Genomic DNA, 16701 nt, shown 5'->3' with positions numbered 1-16701 from the left:
GTAGGTGGCAAGTTAATCGTCTTGTAAGTTTTGTCCTCGTCATTCCGATCTATGTTTGAGACCCACAGTTCTCAACGGTACAATTGTGTTGGTAAATGATGTGGTTTTCTTATAAAGACGGTGTCGGTTTGGGAGGGCGGTTTCTCAGTAAAAGTTGTGACGTCTTTCGGGTCTTGTAGTATATGGTCAGTGATATTTTGTCCTCTGGGTCAGTTGGCTTGATGTTTTCTAATTATGTCTTTAATTACTTTTTCATCTGTCTTATATTCTGATGACAAGAAAACATCAATATATATTACAGAAATTATATGTCATCAGAATATAAGACAGATGAAAAAGACTCTGGAAAAAGTTTACGACAGGGTAGACAGGAAGGCACTGTAGGAGGTACTGCAGATATATGGGATAGGAGGAAAGCTGTTAAGAGCAGTCAAGAGTTTTTACGGGAGTAGTAGAGCTTGTGTTAGGATCAGAAATGGAGAGAGTGAATGGTTTGAGGTAAAGGTGGGAGTTCGTCAGGGATGTGTTATGTCGCCCTGGCTGTTCAAGCTTTACATGGATCGGGTGGTGCGAGAGGTGAATGTAAGGGTAGTGGGTCAGGGAGATGATTAAAGAAAATGGAGAAAAGTGGGAGGTGAGCCAGTTGTTGTTTGCTGACGACACTGCGCTTGTAGCAGTATCAGAGGAGGGACTGAAGAAGTTAGTGACAGAGTTTAAGAAGGTGTGTGAAAGAAGGAAGCTGAAGATAAATGTGGGCAAAAGTAAGGTGATAAGATGTACAAAGGGAGAGAGTGACAGTAGGCTGGAAGTGAGCATTAAGGGTGAAAGACTGGAGGAAGTGGGTAGTTTTAGATACTTGGGTGCGAATGTGGCAGGAAAGGGAGGAGTGGGGGTGGAGGTAGAATGTAGATTGAGAGAAGCGAGTAAATGCCTTGGTGGATTGAAAAGTGTAATGAGAAATAGACATCTGGGAATAGATGCTAAGAGGAGGTTATATGAAGGAGTGATTGTGCCAACAGCATTGTACGGGGCAGAAACATGGAACATGAGAGGAAGAGAGAAGGAGTTTGAATGTGTTTGAGATGAAATGTCTGACAAATATGATAAGGGTTACTAGGCTGGATTGAGTGAGAAATGAGGAGGTGGGGAGGAGAACAGGGGTGGAAAGGGAACTGGGAAATAGGGTTGATGAAAGAGTATTAGGATGGTTTGGACACATGGAAAGAATGAGTGAAGAAAGATTGGTAAAAGAAGTGTGGAAGGCAGAGGTGGAAGGAGTGAATATGAGGGGGCGTCCTAGGATGAGATGGATGGATGGGGTGAAAGGGGCATTACAAAAGAGAGGAATGTCTGTAGAGGAAGGACGGGAGAGGACAAAAGATAGGGGTGAATGGAGAGGGGTTGTGTATAGATGATGCTGTGATACATGAGGGGGAGTGGGTGGGTGATGGGGGGGAGGAAGTATGTATGAGAAAAAAATTGATGCAACACGAGGGGATTTCTCCCCGTCTTCTCCTTTTCTGCATGGGGGGACGGAGAGGGGGGGGTCGCCGAATTTATGAAGCGGCCTTGCTGTGGATGTGCTGTGTCTTGCGACACTGCTTCTGACCCAGGGCAGTGGACAGGATGCAGGGATGACCCGTCATCCAGGAGGTGCTAAGATGACACACACACACACAAACACACAAACACACATACACACACACACACACACACATATATATATATATATATGTGTGTGTGTGTGTGTGTGTGTGTGTGTGTGTGTGTGTGTGTGTGTGTGTGTGTGTGTGTGTGTGTGTGTGTGTGTGTGTGTGTGTGTGTGTGTGTGTGTGTGTGTATTTACCTAGTTGTATCATACGGGAAGGGAGCTATGCTCGTGGTGACTCGTCTTTGTATCTTTCAGCATCATTTTTTTCTTAAAATATTGAATAGTATGTGCACACACTGTTTCCTTGTGTGTGTGTGTGTGTGTGTGTGTGTGTGTGTGTGTGTGTGTGTGTGTGTGTGTGTGTGTGTGTGTGTGTGTGTGTGTGTGTGTGTGTGTGTGTGAGTGTGTGTGTGTGTAAATTTATATTACATATATATATATATATATATATATATATATATATATATATATATATATATATATATATATACATATATGAGTGCAGTACAAGGGTATTTTTTTATTTACTTTTTTTAAATGTACTCCAGGCTTTCAGTGCTTTCACATTTACTTAAGTATTGTTTTCCATTATTTTCGCTCTACTGGAAGAAAAAATTGAAATCTACTCGTTCCATCTAAGTCGGGAATCGATTCCTGCGTACAACATCGCAAGATCAGAAGCAGACCGATCACAAATGTTTATTCATGTTTGGACCAATTATGTGTGCCCTTACATGTTGCCTAAGCAGTGCAATAGTACCTAGCAACATACACAAAACTTTCCACTTATGCACTGCTTATCGCCTAAGGGTATTTAATCTAGCTCCGCAAGGTCATCTTCTCTGTTAAGCAGTTATGGTTCAGTAGTCAGGAATTTGGGAATCAGTTACTGTTCAAATATACTCAAAAGATATCATTATACGTGCTCAATTCCTGTGTGTCTTTTACTTATATAGTACCAAATAATTAACCAGTTTACTCGTATTTGTTTACAATTTCTTAAACGAGTAGCTCAGAAATAAGATACTTTTTTAAGACAATTTTGGGTACCTCCACTTGTACTTCAAGCAATATAGAGTCAGTATAACAATAATTTTACGAAAGTGTACATCAGTAAACAAACGCACCACGCAGTAAATTGTTGGAAAGTAATACAAACATCATGCTTAAGATATCTCGACCATTCCTTTACCGAGTAATGTAATAAATTCGAAACATACAAAGACGTTGCTCTGTCTAATGCCCAATTATTAAAGACAGTCACTTGTGTCTAGTGAAAAGTAATCCTTGAATTCGCTCAAATGAATCCACGTTTCTGAAGTCAATATGAAACAAACTGGACTGGGTTATGTTATACACAATTACGCTTCTAACATAATAAGAGTGAACTTACTGATGGGTCCGACGTCAACTACAGGGATGATACCGGAATCACCTCCGTCGGCCATGGTTGTCAGCACACATGTGGTACTGGTCGCCAGTGTTGCCACTTTTGTAGAGGCGAATTCCCACAGATTAAAGATTTTTTCCCCACAGATTTCCACAAACTGAAATTAAAATCCCACAAAAATTCCCACAAAATTAATACAGCATTATTTCATATAAATTTATTATTGATGAAGAAAATTAATTTTTTTCCTTACAAAAAAAAAACAGTTACTTGATATTTAACCATTATGGCTGTTCTGTAGACAGCCTGCAGCTACAGTAGGCCAACCAAAACTTTGCAATACAAACATCATAATGACAATAATTAGATTTATGGTTACCTACAGTCTCAGTTTCTTACTGCATTAAATCAAGATTAATGATATTCTCCTCCTCCTCCTCCTCCTCCTCTCTAGAACCTTTAGCACCGAAGTTCGAATGTAGTTCAGTTCGAAGCTTAATATTTATTTAGATAAACACCTGAGCAAGATGATGTAATGCCTGCCATTTATTCTATAGTATTTGTTTATTTGTTATCATTTGTCTATTTATTATTATTTGCTTGATTATTATTTATTATTATTTATTTGTCCATTTATTATCATTTATATTTTTAGTTCTATTCTATGTGCTATTTTGTGTTGTTGCTTTTTCATCTTTTGTGTATACTCCTGCATGTGTTCTCTAACTCTTTGATGTATAGCTTGAAATACATGTATCCTATTTGAGATGTAATCTATATTATACACAGGTTTCTGCTCGGCAATCAAGATTTCATATGGAAGAATTTTATCCTCCCCAAAAATAATAAAATGAGGGGTTTCTTCTAATGCTATGTTAATTTGGTTGTTCAGGAATCCAAGTATCGCAAGTTATACTATGAGGACTTATCATACCTCTAAGACATGTAATAATTATCTTATCTAACCTCTCTACAACTCCATTGCTCTGAGGATAATTCACTAAAATGTTGATTTTTTAATCTTAAATAATCTGCATAATTCTTTCAAGACTTTGTTATCAAATTCAGTTCCATTATCTGAAACTAAGATCTTAGGTGTAGTGAAATTGCAGATTATCTGAACATAGATTACTGAAACAATTGTTTCAGCTTTCTTATTTGGAATGGGTTGTAAAATAAAAAATCTTGAAAGATAATAAATGGCAACAAATACATGTTTATATCCATTTTCAGACACATGTAACTCCAATGTATCTATGTGAACTCTTTCCCAAGGTTTCTGCGGAATGGGATATGATAACATAGGAGCAGGTTTCGGAGTATTTCCTGTCACCTTGGCACATTTCAAATAATTTTCTATATAATCATATATATCTTTCTTCATACCTGGCCAAAAATATTTAAGTTGTGCTTGTCTATAAGTTTTATCTTTTCCTGGATGTGAACTACAATCACTATCCTGAAGTTACTTCAATACCTCTTGTACAAGAGTTTGTGGTATTACCAACTGATTCACTGGGCCTCTAGAAATATTTTTCCCACTTACAATTGTTTTTCTATACAAAAGCCCATCAGTCAAATTAAATTCCTTTATCTTATACCCTTTTGGTAGTTTTGGAGGATTAAGAACATAAGAGCATAAGAATGAAGGAGATTGCAAGAGACCATAAGGCTTACACTAGGCAGCTCCGTATCCATCATCACCTGTCATCCCCATCCATAAAATTGTCTAATCGTTTCTTAAAACAACTGATAGTTTCAGCGCTTACTACATGGTTACTAAGGCTATTCCACTCGTCGACCACCCTATTAGTAAACCAATTCTTGCCTATTTTCTTCTTAGATCTAAATTTGTCCAGTTTAAAACCATTATTGCGAGTCCTGCCCTGTTGTTTTAATAGGATGACCTTGTTTGCATCACCCTTGTTAAAGCCTTTGATCCACTTGAACACCTCTATTAGATCACCCCGCACTCTGCGTCTTTCCAGAGAGTGTAAGTTAAGGTGCCTAAGCCTCTCTTCGTAAGGCAAATTTCTGAGTTCCTGTATCATTTTAGTCATTCTTCTCTGTACTGATTCTAGTGAATTGATGTCCATTATGTAGTATGGAGACCAAAACTGTAACGCATAGTCAAGGATGGCCCTAACTATCGCTAGATAGAGTTTGATAATTACGTCTGCACTTCTATTCTTTACCGTCCTAGCAATGAAACCTAATGCTCTGTTAGCTTTATTCCTGTCGCTAATGCACTGTTTCCTGGTTTTAAGGTCCGGACTCACTAGAACTCCCAAGTCTCTCTCGCACTCAGTTTTCTCTAAAAATATGTTATCTAAGCTGTATCTATTTTCGGGGTTATGTAGCCCTACGTTTAACACGCTACACTTAGATATATTGAAGTTCATTTGCCATTTCACCGACCATGTGAACAATTTGTTAAGATCATTCTGCAGAATCTCTGCGTCGTCTCCTGACCTAATTAGGCGTCCTATTTTAGTGTCGTCCGCAAACCTGCTAACATCACTATTTATCCCATTGTCTAAGTCGTTTATGTATATAATGAACAACAAGGGACCCAAAACCGAGCATTGGGGGACCCCACTGGTAACATTACCCCACCTAGATTTTACTCCATTTATGGTAACCTGCTGTTTTCTGTTACTAATCCAAGCTCTAATCCATTCTAACACTTTTCCTATGTCGTGGGCTTTGATTTTATTTAGTAGTCTCTGGTGTGGCACCTTGTCGAACGCTTTGCTAAAGTCAAGGTAAATAACATCGTAATTATCATTGTTATCTGACGCCTTATATACTTTAGTGTAAAAGGATAGAAGATTAGTCACACATGACTTACCCTTGGAGAAACCATGCTGTGTATCACGAATTAAATTATGTCTTTCGATGTGTTCTCTGAGTCTATTTACTATTACTGATTCAAGCATTTTTCCTATAACTGATGTCAAACTGATTGGCCTGTAGTTGCATATAGACGATCTATCTCCCTTCTTAAAAACAAGAATAACGTTTGCCTGCCTCCAAGCAGTAGGCACAAAACCAGTGTCTACCGATTTATTAAATATTTCAGTTAACTGGTCGCAGATTTCAAATTTACACTCCTTAAGCATCCTCGGAAAATTTTCGTCTGGTCCCGGGGATTTTGTAGCTTTAAGTCTTTCATTCTGCTTGACTACTTCTTCTTTACTAATGCTGATATTAGATAGACTACTTTCTTCATCCCCTCTGAAAATCGGATCGCAGTTAGGTACTTCATCTAACCTCTCATTAGTAAACACCGATAGAAAATAATTGTTAAACTCCTCACTCATTTTCCTCCGATCCTATCATGACATTTTCATCGTTTCTAATTGGTCCTATTCTTTATTTATTTTATTTTATTTTTTTCTATAGAGATGGAAGAAACCCTTTGAGTTAGGTCTTGCTTGGCTGGCAACCTTAATTTCATAATTACGTTTCGCTGTAAGTGTATTCTTTTTAACCAGCTTTGCCATTTCGTTATATCTTGATCTAAGGTGTGTTTCCCCGTTTTTTTATTTTTACGTAAAGTCCTCTTTTCATTCCGATCTCATGTTTCAATCTGTCTGTCATCCATATGGGAGTATATTTTTCCGTTTTGACTTCAGGGGGATAAATGTATTTTGTGCATTAATAATTAGATCAGTTAGATTGCTATACATTTCATCGAAATCGCTGACCTGTCTGTTGAGCCCCGGCCCCCAAGTGACCTGAGCCAAGGTATGCATATTAACCTCTGTGACCAGACCCCTGGTCATGTACCGAGACCTGACCGCGTCGACAATGTCCGAAACGTCCGTAACGTCCGTATAACATTTCATGTTTAATTTCAAATAGGTTTTTATATTGTTATATTGAGGTCTGGTACTTGGGCGTTATTCGTACTTTTTAATTCTTCCAAAATAGTATTAAATCTTATTTCTTGATGATCGCTAGAGCCTAGACTATTTCCCACTTTTATATTACTCATTGGGTGCTCATTATTAGTTAAAAGTAAGTCCAGGGTGTTTTCTCCCCTCGTAGGATCAGTGATCATTTGTTTTAGGAAGTTACCCTGCACCACATCTAGGAATTTCTTCGTTTCCTGATCTCCTATTAAACTTTCCCAGTCAATGTTTCTATAATTAAAATCTCCCATGATGACAACGTTTTTGTACTGGGACGCTCTGCGAATTTCATGAATCAGGGGATCAGTCTGCTCAATGCTGGGGTTAGGAGGTCTATACAAGACGCCAATATTAACTGTCTTATTCTTGCCTATAATCTCTACCCAAATAGATTCCGTACAGTTCTCTTCCTTAATCGAATTGTTGATTTCCTCTTAGGTTCATCAAATACTGGGCTACTGATTCCCATGTCTTAGCACGCTTCTGTTCCATTGTTATCATTTCCTCATCTAAGGTTACTAGCTCATCTATACTACATACAAAATTGATCAACCCTGTTTTCTGGTTGCCTAATGTTTCTAGATAGTGCATCTGCTGCAACATTCTTTCTACCCGGCATATATTTAAACCTAACCTCATAACACTGAAGTAGCAAACTACCTAGCTAGTCTGCCCCTAAATGTCTTATGCTTGAATAAGTTCTGGATAGCTGTATGGTCAGTCCACACTCTGATTGGATATCCCAGTATCATATCTCTAAAACTTTCTAATGAATATATCACTGTTAATATCTCTCTTTCTGTTATATAGTAGTTTCTCTCTGCACTATTACAAAGTCTAGATGTGTAAGCTATTGGTTTCAAAGTTCCATTTCTCTCTTGCATCAGTATGCCTCCTAACCCTATGTCAGACGCATCAGTACAAAGAATGAACTCTTTATCATAGTCTGGAAATATTAAAACTGGAGAACTCGTAAGTTTATCTTTCAACTTGTCAAAAGCTTGCTGTTGTGCAGGTCCCCACATGAACTTTGAGTCTTTCCTCAACAAAGAACTTAATGGATTAGCTATGTCTGCATATCCTTGGATAAATTTCCTATAATATCCTGTCAATCCCAAGAAACTTCTAACTTTTTCTACATTGTTTGGAACTGGAAAATTCTTTACTGCTTCAACCTTTGAATTTACTGTACTAAGTCCATACCTATCTATCTTATGTCCCAAATAAATAACACTGTCCTGCAAAAACTTACATTTTTCAAGTTTTACTTTCAATCCTGCTTCAACTAGTCTTGAGAATACCAAATCTAATTTCTTAAAGTGCTCAGCCGCTGTTAGAAAACTATTAAAATATCATCTAGAAATACACTCCAGTATTTCCTAACAACCCATCTAGAACTGTATTCATTAATCTCATGTAAGTTAGTGAACTATTACATAACCCAAATTACATTCGTTTGAACTCATAGTGTCCCGTTGGGGTAGACAATGCTGTGAGTTCTCGTGAGTCTTCATGCAACTCTATTTGCCAAAAAGTAGACTTGATATTTATAGTGTTAAAATACCTATTCTCAGTTCTCAAACTTCTAAGAATGTCCACTATCACCGGTAATGGTAATCGGTCGCATATGGTCTGTTTATTCAATTCCCTATAATCAATAACTGGACGCATGGTACCATCTGATTTTGGCACCAGAATCAGAGGGAAGATCCACTCACTTTTATTATGTTCAATAATATCCTGCGATAAGATTTCAGTGATCAATTTATCTACAATGGCTAGTTGACAATGTGGTACTCCGTAGGCAGGTATATAGATAGGTTGAGTCCTTGGTTTTAAAACAGATGTTTTATAACAGTTGTTTTGCCTACGGCGTCCCCCGGCAAAGCAATTGTTTTATTGTGCTTCAAAAGCAAAGCAACTAAGCTTTCATCCAAATCAGGACAACTGGTAGGTTCTAGTTGATTCTTGTATTTCTTTCCCAATTCTGTTTCTTCCTGAATTGAACAGATTGATGAAATTGGTAATTCCACCTCCTCAGTACTCTCATTTAAAATCTTAATGGGTTTTGTACAAACTTGAAAACATACTATATGTGTACCTTTTCTTAAGACTATGTCTTTATTAAAAATACTAATCACTAATATTTCTACCATGCTGCACTCACTTTTACTATGTTCAATAATATCCTGCGATAACATTTTAGTAATCAATTTATCTACAATGGCTAGTTTAGAATGTGGTACTCTGTAGGCAGGTATATAGATAGGTTGAGTCTCTGGTTTTAATTTGAAGCGATGTTTTGAAACACTTGTTTTGCCTATGGCGCCCCCCGGCAAACCAATAGCTTAATTGTGCTTCAAAAGCAAAGCAACTAAGCTTTCATCCAAATCAGGACAACTAGTAGGTTCTAGTTGATTCTTTTCTTTCCCAATTCTGATTCTTCCTGAATTGAACAGATTGATGAAATTGGTAATTCCACCTCCTCAGTACTCGCATCTAAAATCATAATGGGTTTTGTACAAACCTTAAAGCATCCTATTTGTGTACCTTTTCTTAAGACTATGCCTTTATTAAAAATACTAATCACTAATATTGCTACCATGTTATTATTTGACTTATAAATCCCTGAGTCCAATTTCAAACCTTTTCATCTAACTGCTCTGGAATGTAATAACGTCGACTTTATTATGCCACCTTCCACAATTAGCAAAGCTTCATTTGAAGTTGAATTAGTAATTTCTGGGATTTATTGAACATCTAAGTTGGGTTCACTATATGAGACTTTATTTGCTGTTAGTCTAGACCGCTCTGCCTCGCTATCTTAAATATAATTGTTATCTTTCCTATCTATTTTTAGACATTCTTTGATCACTGTCACTGGCTCTAGGTCTGGTTTATTAAAAAATGGGATTAACTGTGATTTCACTAAGATCCCTAACTCAGCAAGACATATGACCATACTCTCTTTTCTCATAGTTGCAAATCCTATCAGTAGATCTTCTTGAAATGTGCAAATACTCATTTTTATATAAGATGACTTCTAATTCAACCTTACCTAATGTTTTTTAACTCATTTCCAGTTACTCCTTGCAATGAGTAATGGATTAGTTCCAGGATTTTTACTCTTAGGTTACTTAGGTTCAAAACTCTACTAGTTATAAAGTTATAATATTAACTACATATCCTGTACAAATAAATATTTGAATAGGTTTATTGAACACTCTACCCGCAATGAGAGGTCCTACAGAAGTCCTTCCAATTTTTATAGTCAGTTTACAACTATACTCGATGTTAGGGTTTTCGTTCACCCTTCTATCACTCTCATCCCTAACGCAATCCTGTCTATGTGTATTTCTGTGGATAGCTCTGTAGTATTGTTTTGTTTTGTGTCTGGGGGTTTTCCTCTTGTTTCGGGATGCATAGGAACATTTGGTTTTCTACAATCCTGTGTTCTATATCCAATCCTATGATAATACATTCAGAAAGGTGGGTTTCTGCAATGATATTCATCATGACCCTCATATTTGCAATTTCTACAAATATTTTCATAATAACACTCTTGTGCTTTATGACCCCAAGTATTACAATTGTAACATTCAATTCTAGCATTCCTTGAAGTGCTTCTAAATCTATGTTCAGATCCTCTATTTCTATAATCACTTCTAGAGTTCCTAGTTTCTTTCTGTTGTTGCATTCCCACTGTCATCACATATAGACTATTTGCTTTAGATTCACTATAACCTTGAAGAAGATAATCTACCTCCCCTAAATTCATATTTACCTGAAGATCTTTATACAGCTTTTCTGTCGTTATTTCGTCAGAGCTGTTTGTTAACAAGGCAAATGTGATTAATTTAGTAACCTGAAAATTTTTCATTTGGTCACTAGATCTTTCTATCCAATCTGAATCTTTCAATATAGAATTCATATCCTTAGACCATCTGTCTAATTTTGCTAAATATTCTGTGTCTAATTCACTGGTTTTTACTTTCTTTGTCATTCTAACCAAATACCTGATAGGATCCTAATCACACTTTGACTTAAATTGTTTAATGAATGCCTTCTTATAAGCTTCATATTGGTTGAAATCTTCCATTTGCTGGAAGTTTATTATTAGCCTAGCTCTACACTTCTCAGGATCTACGTTTTCTTTTCAAATTTATTTAATTTTTTTTTCACATGTTATGTTTTTACAGTCTGTTCACTCAGGAATCTCTGTCGATTCTGCGTGGTACAGTTCCCATAGGTTGGTAGGACTGCGCTCCCGCGCTCATCCTCCCGTTTGAAAAATATTTAGTACATTGTTTAACTTTTTCCATTTTTCTCAACTATTATGTAAGATAGCCAGATTTGCTATATTGCAATAGAACAATGAAGGGTCATACTACAATATTGCCATATTCAGACATCAAAAGGGTTATAAATGTATTGATTACGGTGAGTATAATTCAGGTGAGAAAATATTACAGTTTATACAACATTTTATTATTAATTGATATATACATATGTCATTATAGCAAGCATCTAATAAAACGTGTGGTTTTATAAATAACTATGACGTGAACACGATGGTGTTCTTAGATTTTACATACGGAGAAATACAGAAGAGAAAATGAAACATTCACGTGAACTTTTGTGCGACGTTATGACACGGGACGGAGGAGTAATTACTCCCTCACCTGGCTCAGTTTATACAACATTTTATTATTAAATAATAATAAAAAAAAATTATAATAATGGGTGTCAATGAGATCCGCCACCTTTATAGCCTCCGTCACCTCCGTTACCAATGTAGTAACTACTGTTTACTTCTTTTTACTATTCCCTTCTATGGTTTGTATTTCTTCTTTCACTTTCAACTTTCTTTTCATCACTGTCTTACGTAAGAATGCTCTTTAACATATCTTTCTGTAGGAAGTAAGTAATGTTTCTTTATGGGGTAAATTATACGGAGGTAAAAAAAATCTTTTCTTCCCAAATAATATTACACTTGGCTTGTCAATTTACACGAAAGGACTCCTAACTGGGATGCTCAATTTACATCCTAAGCCACCTCGCACCGACGTCACAACTTCCCCAGTCCAATAATCTTTACTGTTACATCTAAATGCCTCTCCAAAGGGTGAGATTTTATGCCCGTGAACAAATAAATTTTCTCCTCTTTCCCCCTTTCTCCAATCAAAAAGACTGTTACAAACGTCTTAAGCAATACTGCTTACTCAAGCAACCACGATATCGATGCATACTGGCTTAGAATTACATATTGTTACACCAACATAATAGAGCAATAAAATCTAGTCCCTAGTGGTTGTTTATAAACTTTAGACGAGGAGCGAGATTATGCAATTCCTTCGCGGCTATTGTTTACCAAACATCCAACTCATAAAACAAAAGTTTCGCCAACTATCCCTCTATCTACCTTACTTGTCTACTTTTATCTACCAGCCTCTTACATTTTTATTTATTTATTTATTTATTTATCATTATTATCATTTTTTCGCATCCGACCTAGTTATGGACCAAAAGATCTCCTGTCTGCATTCTCCTCCTTTGTAATCCTTTGATACATTTGCGCAGGAACCCTACCGAACGACATGTAGTCAGGCGGATACATGACATAATTGTTCAAATTGGGTTAAAAGCATGAAATTTGGCCGGATGTTAGACTAGACCCTTATCAAGATTTTCAGATATAGGGCCATCTCGAACCCTCCCTAAGAAGCGAATGGCCGCCAGTAAACACTATAAATTTGATAAATCTGGACATTACCTTCAGCATTACATGATTCAAGTGATTTAAAGCTTTCATATTCATAAATCGTTTAATGTAGTAATGAAATGTATCTAAAAGAGTTGCTCATAAATATATGATTGAATAAATAAATAAATAAATAAATAAACACGACGTCGAAATAGAACCAAATAACCAAATTTATTGTCACTCTGTGCATTGTCGTTCGCGTCAGGTCCTGGCAACTCGGGTTTCTCGACATCATGGCCTGGCCTGTCTGCGTGGTCACGAAAACACGTGGTCACATGGTCACGAGGTCACAAACACATGAAACCCGTTCTGTGCTTATGATTATGTCAAGGAGCAACTGCACCTATGCACGTCAGCCATGATATGATCAGTGAGGGGGCATGCGTTCAGGAAATAAACTGTGTAATCAATCTTTTCTTTCCAACGTAAGGTCAATAGAATATTGGCTTAGATCCAATGTATGCAGACGTGAATTTATTTAATGCATACGGATGTGGAAACAAATTTATAAATGTTGATGAAGACGTATCAAATAAACGCGACAGTAAGCCAGAATGCTAAACTAAGGTTCATAATAAAACAGGACTCCCAATGTTATCCTAAAGACTAACCCTTCGAACACTGACGACGGATTAGAAAAAGATAATGATAATAATGGTCTAAATTTGAGTAATTTCTGTGGGTTACTTGCCCCATTACCTTCCCCTACCTTCCCTCCCTCCCATCACCCTGCCGAGTAAAAGTATGATATGGTTGTTTTCGTCTCCGTCTGAGTATCAATTTTGATTACTTTGGCTGGGAGAACGTCTTGGTTGAGCAAACTCATTAGTGAAAACTTGTTATACTCTCTCCAGTGCTTATAATACCAAACAGCCATCCTGAGTCCACTGCTGAAAAAGGCCTCTTTCATAGCATTCCATGATTCACACAAATGTGCCAACCTCTGCCACATCACCCCTGCAAACTTCTTTATCTCGTCTCTCCACCTTCCTTTTAGTCTCCCGCTTCCACGCTTCCTATCTCGCAACGCCCACTCAGTAACACATTTGTTCCATCACTCATCAGTCGTTCGCACTAAATAACCTGTCCAGCTTCCTCTCTTTTACAGCCTCCACAATACCTTTCACCCCAGACTGCTCTCTAATCCAACTTGTTCTCACTCGGTCTCTCAGCGTTATTCCCACCATTGATCACTCCATTCTCCTCTGTGTATTCCTTAGCTTTGTTTCCATCACCTTTGTCAGTTTCCAAGTCTCACACCCGTCGATAACATTGCTGTTAGAATGTATTGATTGTAAGTTTTACGTTTCAAACATAAGATTAGACTCTCATAATCTTATTATACTTACCAAACATTTTCCAACCAATTGTAATGCACCTTTTTATTTCATTATCACCATCTGGCCCATATAATTATACTCTCAACTTCTTCAAGACTCACCATCGATTATAATCTGTTTACTTTGAGCTTTCGTGTTGAACATTAATTTTACTCTTATTTATTTGTAAAGATATTTTGAGACTCCTTGCTCAGATCACTCAGCATACCTTGCAAGTCTTTTGCTTTTTCTGATATAAGAATAATGTCATCCGCAAATCTAAGTTGGTTAAAACAATCACCATTAATCTTTCAATCTTTCTCTTCCCAATTCAACCATCTGAAAATCTCTTCCAAGCAATATGTAAATAATTTGTTTGAAGTTGTATCGCCTTGTCGTACTACTTTCTTGATCTTTAGCTTCTCTGTATCTTTATGTAGTCGAATTACAGCGGTACCTATTGCATAATTATTTTCAAGAACCCTTACGATCTGTTCTTTTGCTATGTGTTCTACTGAGTCAGAGGCATTCTTGTAATCTACAAAAGCTAAAGAAAGAGGTATATTGTATTCTGTAGTCTTTCGTCTTCTCGATTAGTTGATTCATCGCCTGCAAATAGTCTAGAATCGAATATCCGCTTCTAAAACCTGCCAATTCTCTTATTTGGTTTCCATCTAAAACTTTACTTAATCTACTTGAAAGAATCTTGGAGAATATTTTATGTATATTTGATAGCAAGCTGATCGGTCAGTAGTTACTAAGGTCTTTCTGGTCTCCTTTTTTATGAAGCAAAACCAATATATTGCACCAGGATTCAGGAACGCTTTCTTGACGTAAGCACTGGGTGTACAACTGAGCTACTTGCAATGAACTTCTTTCCCTGCGTCTTTCAATAGATCTATCAATATACTATCTTCAACAGGTACTTTTCCTCGTTTCATATTTTTAGAGTAAAATTTATTTTTTTCTTTGTAACTTTTGGAACACTACTAACGTCTAAAGATGAATTTACTGACTCAACTACGGTCATTGACGAGTAAAGCTCCTGGTAAAATTCTTCTAGTCTTTTTAACATTGTGTCTGCATTTAATCATCTCTCTATTTCTATTTTTCAATCATATAATTTGTTGCCTTCCTAAAACGTGTCTGTGCTCTGCCCCGTTAAAACTTTTACCTTTCCGAAGAGTTTTCTATATTTCATCCATGTTTCTCTTTCTTTTCTCTGGTCTTTGCCTTTTGTTGATAATCTTGTTTAGTTCTACTCTCCCTATTTCCTCTCTCCTCCTTTTAATCTGAATAATCCTTTTTCTTTTAATTGAGTAATTTATTGCTTTGGAGTTTTTGTTTTTCTTATACTTTTTGAGCTTCTTGCTTTCACTGCCAATTCCATAAAGATTTTCTCTAAATTAAAATTCACCCCTCGACGGTATCCTTGTTATTTCTTAGAACTTCGAATCTATTTTTTATTTCTAAATAAAACTTTTTTGGGTTATCCTTAACCTTCGCAAGGCTTGTTTAGTTCTTTTAAAACTCGTTCATTTCTCTTGGCTCTGAATTTGAATATGGCTGTGCAACTTACCGTTTTATGGTCACTACCTATATTTACTGCATCTATTACCGTAATATTGCTAATGCTCTTTCTCTCATCTCCTAATATGAAGTCCACTTTGTTCTTTGTTGGTCCATTTACGACATACTCGTTTTTGGAATAAAGTGTTCATTATTTCTATGTTGTAATTCTCTGCAAAATTGACTAATATTTCGCCTCTGTCATTTTTCTCGCCTGCTCCAAACTTTCCAATACACAACTTATCTCCCATCTTCTTCCCCACTTTAGCATTAAAGTCACCTACTACCAACGTGTACTTACTTTTTTCTTGATCCATTACCTGACTTAAATCATTATAAAAGGACTCAATTTTATCTTCTGGACTCTGTGAAGTTGCTGCATATTCTTAGAGTGTACACAGCCTAATCACAATCCAAGCTATTCTGTCTGATAAACTACTGAACTTTACTATATTACCAGCAGCTTGTCGGTTTATCCGTTTGAGCTTTCTTTTTCTTTACATCTATAGTAGAATAGATGGTCACTATTTTGTAACTGTATCAGCTTTTCTTCCGCTCTTCGAACGATGTCCCAAGGTTCTCCCTTGCCTATTCTTGGGTCTGTTTGCATTCCCTTAACCCATTAAACTCCAATGACAAGATTCTTGTCATTTGGTAAAATAAAATAAAAAATCATAAAACACCAAAATGTTTGATCAAACACCAGAAAAATATGACGTCAGTCGATTGACCGCGCGAGGACTGACGTCATATTATCTGGTATTTGATCAAACATTTTGGTGTTCTATGATTTTTTGTTATATTTGACCAAATGACAATAATCTTGTCATCGGAGTTTAATGGGTTAAGGTTTTCCTCACATGCTACCATTTACCATGTTACTTTTGTTTTAATTTCTGTAATTGCTCTTATGCGTGGTCGCCTCTTGGGTATTGATGCTCTTACAGCTCATGGCATAGATATATCTCCTAGGCGCCGTGTAATGACTTTTCATGATATTTATTCCTGCAACGGATAGGCCAGTTTCCATATGTAGCCCCCCTTCTGTGCATGATCAGACCGCACTGTTGCCTTCAAGGGGTTCTAATCGT

At 36.7% G+C, this 16701-nt stretch overlaps 1 protein-coding gene across 1 annotated transcript in view; it reads right to left on the bottom strand.

The window, feature by feature from the left end:
* Positions 1-3174, bottom strand: part of LOC143018174 (uncharacterized) — a 35823-nt gene extending 32649 nt beyond the window's left edge. The window contains exon 1 of the mRNA XM_076173350.1: positions 3045-3174. Within this exon, the coding sequence (XP_076029465.1) occupies positions 3045-3099 (55 nt within the window). The 5' untranslated portion in view covers positions 3100-3174. The remainder of the gene's footprint in view (positions 1-3044) is intronic.
* Between the last annotated feature and the right edge of the window lie 13527 nt (positions 3175-16701).

This window comes from Oratosquilla oratoria, chromosome 34 (genome assembly GCF_046742065.1).
Source record: "Oratosquilla oratoria isolate Oo_2021 chromosome 34, ASM4674206v1, whole genome shotgun sequence".
NCBI lineage: Eukaryota > Metazoa > Arthropoda > Malacostraca > Stomatopoda > Squillidae > Oratosquilla > Oratosquilla oratoria.
This window is presented reverse-complemented; position numbering and strand designations above follow the sequence as displayed.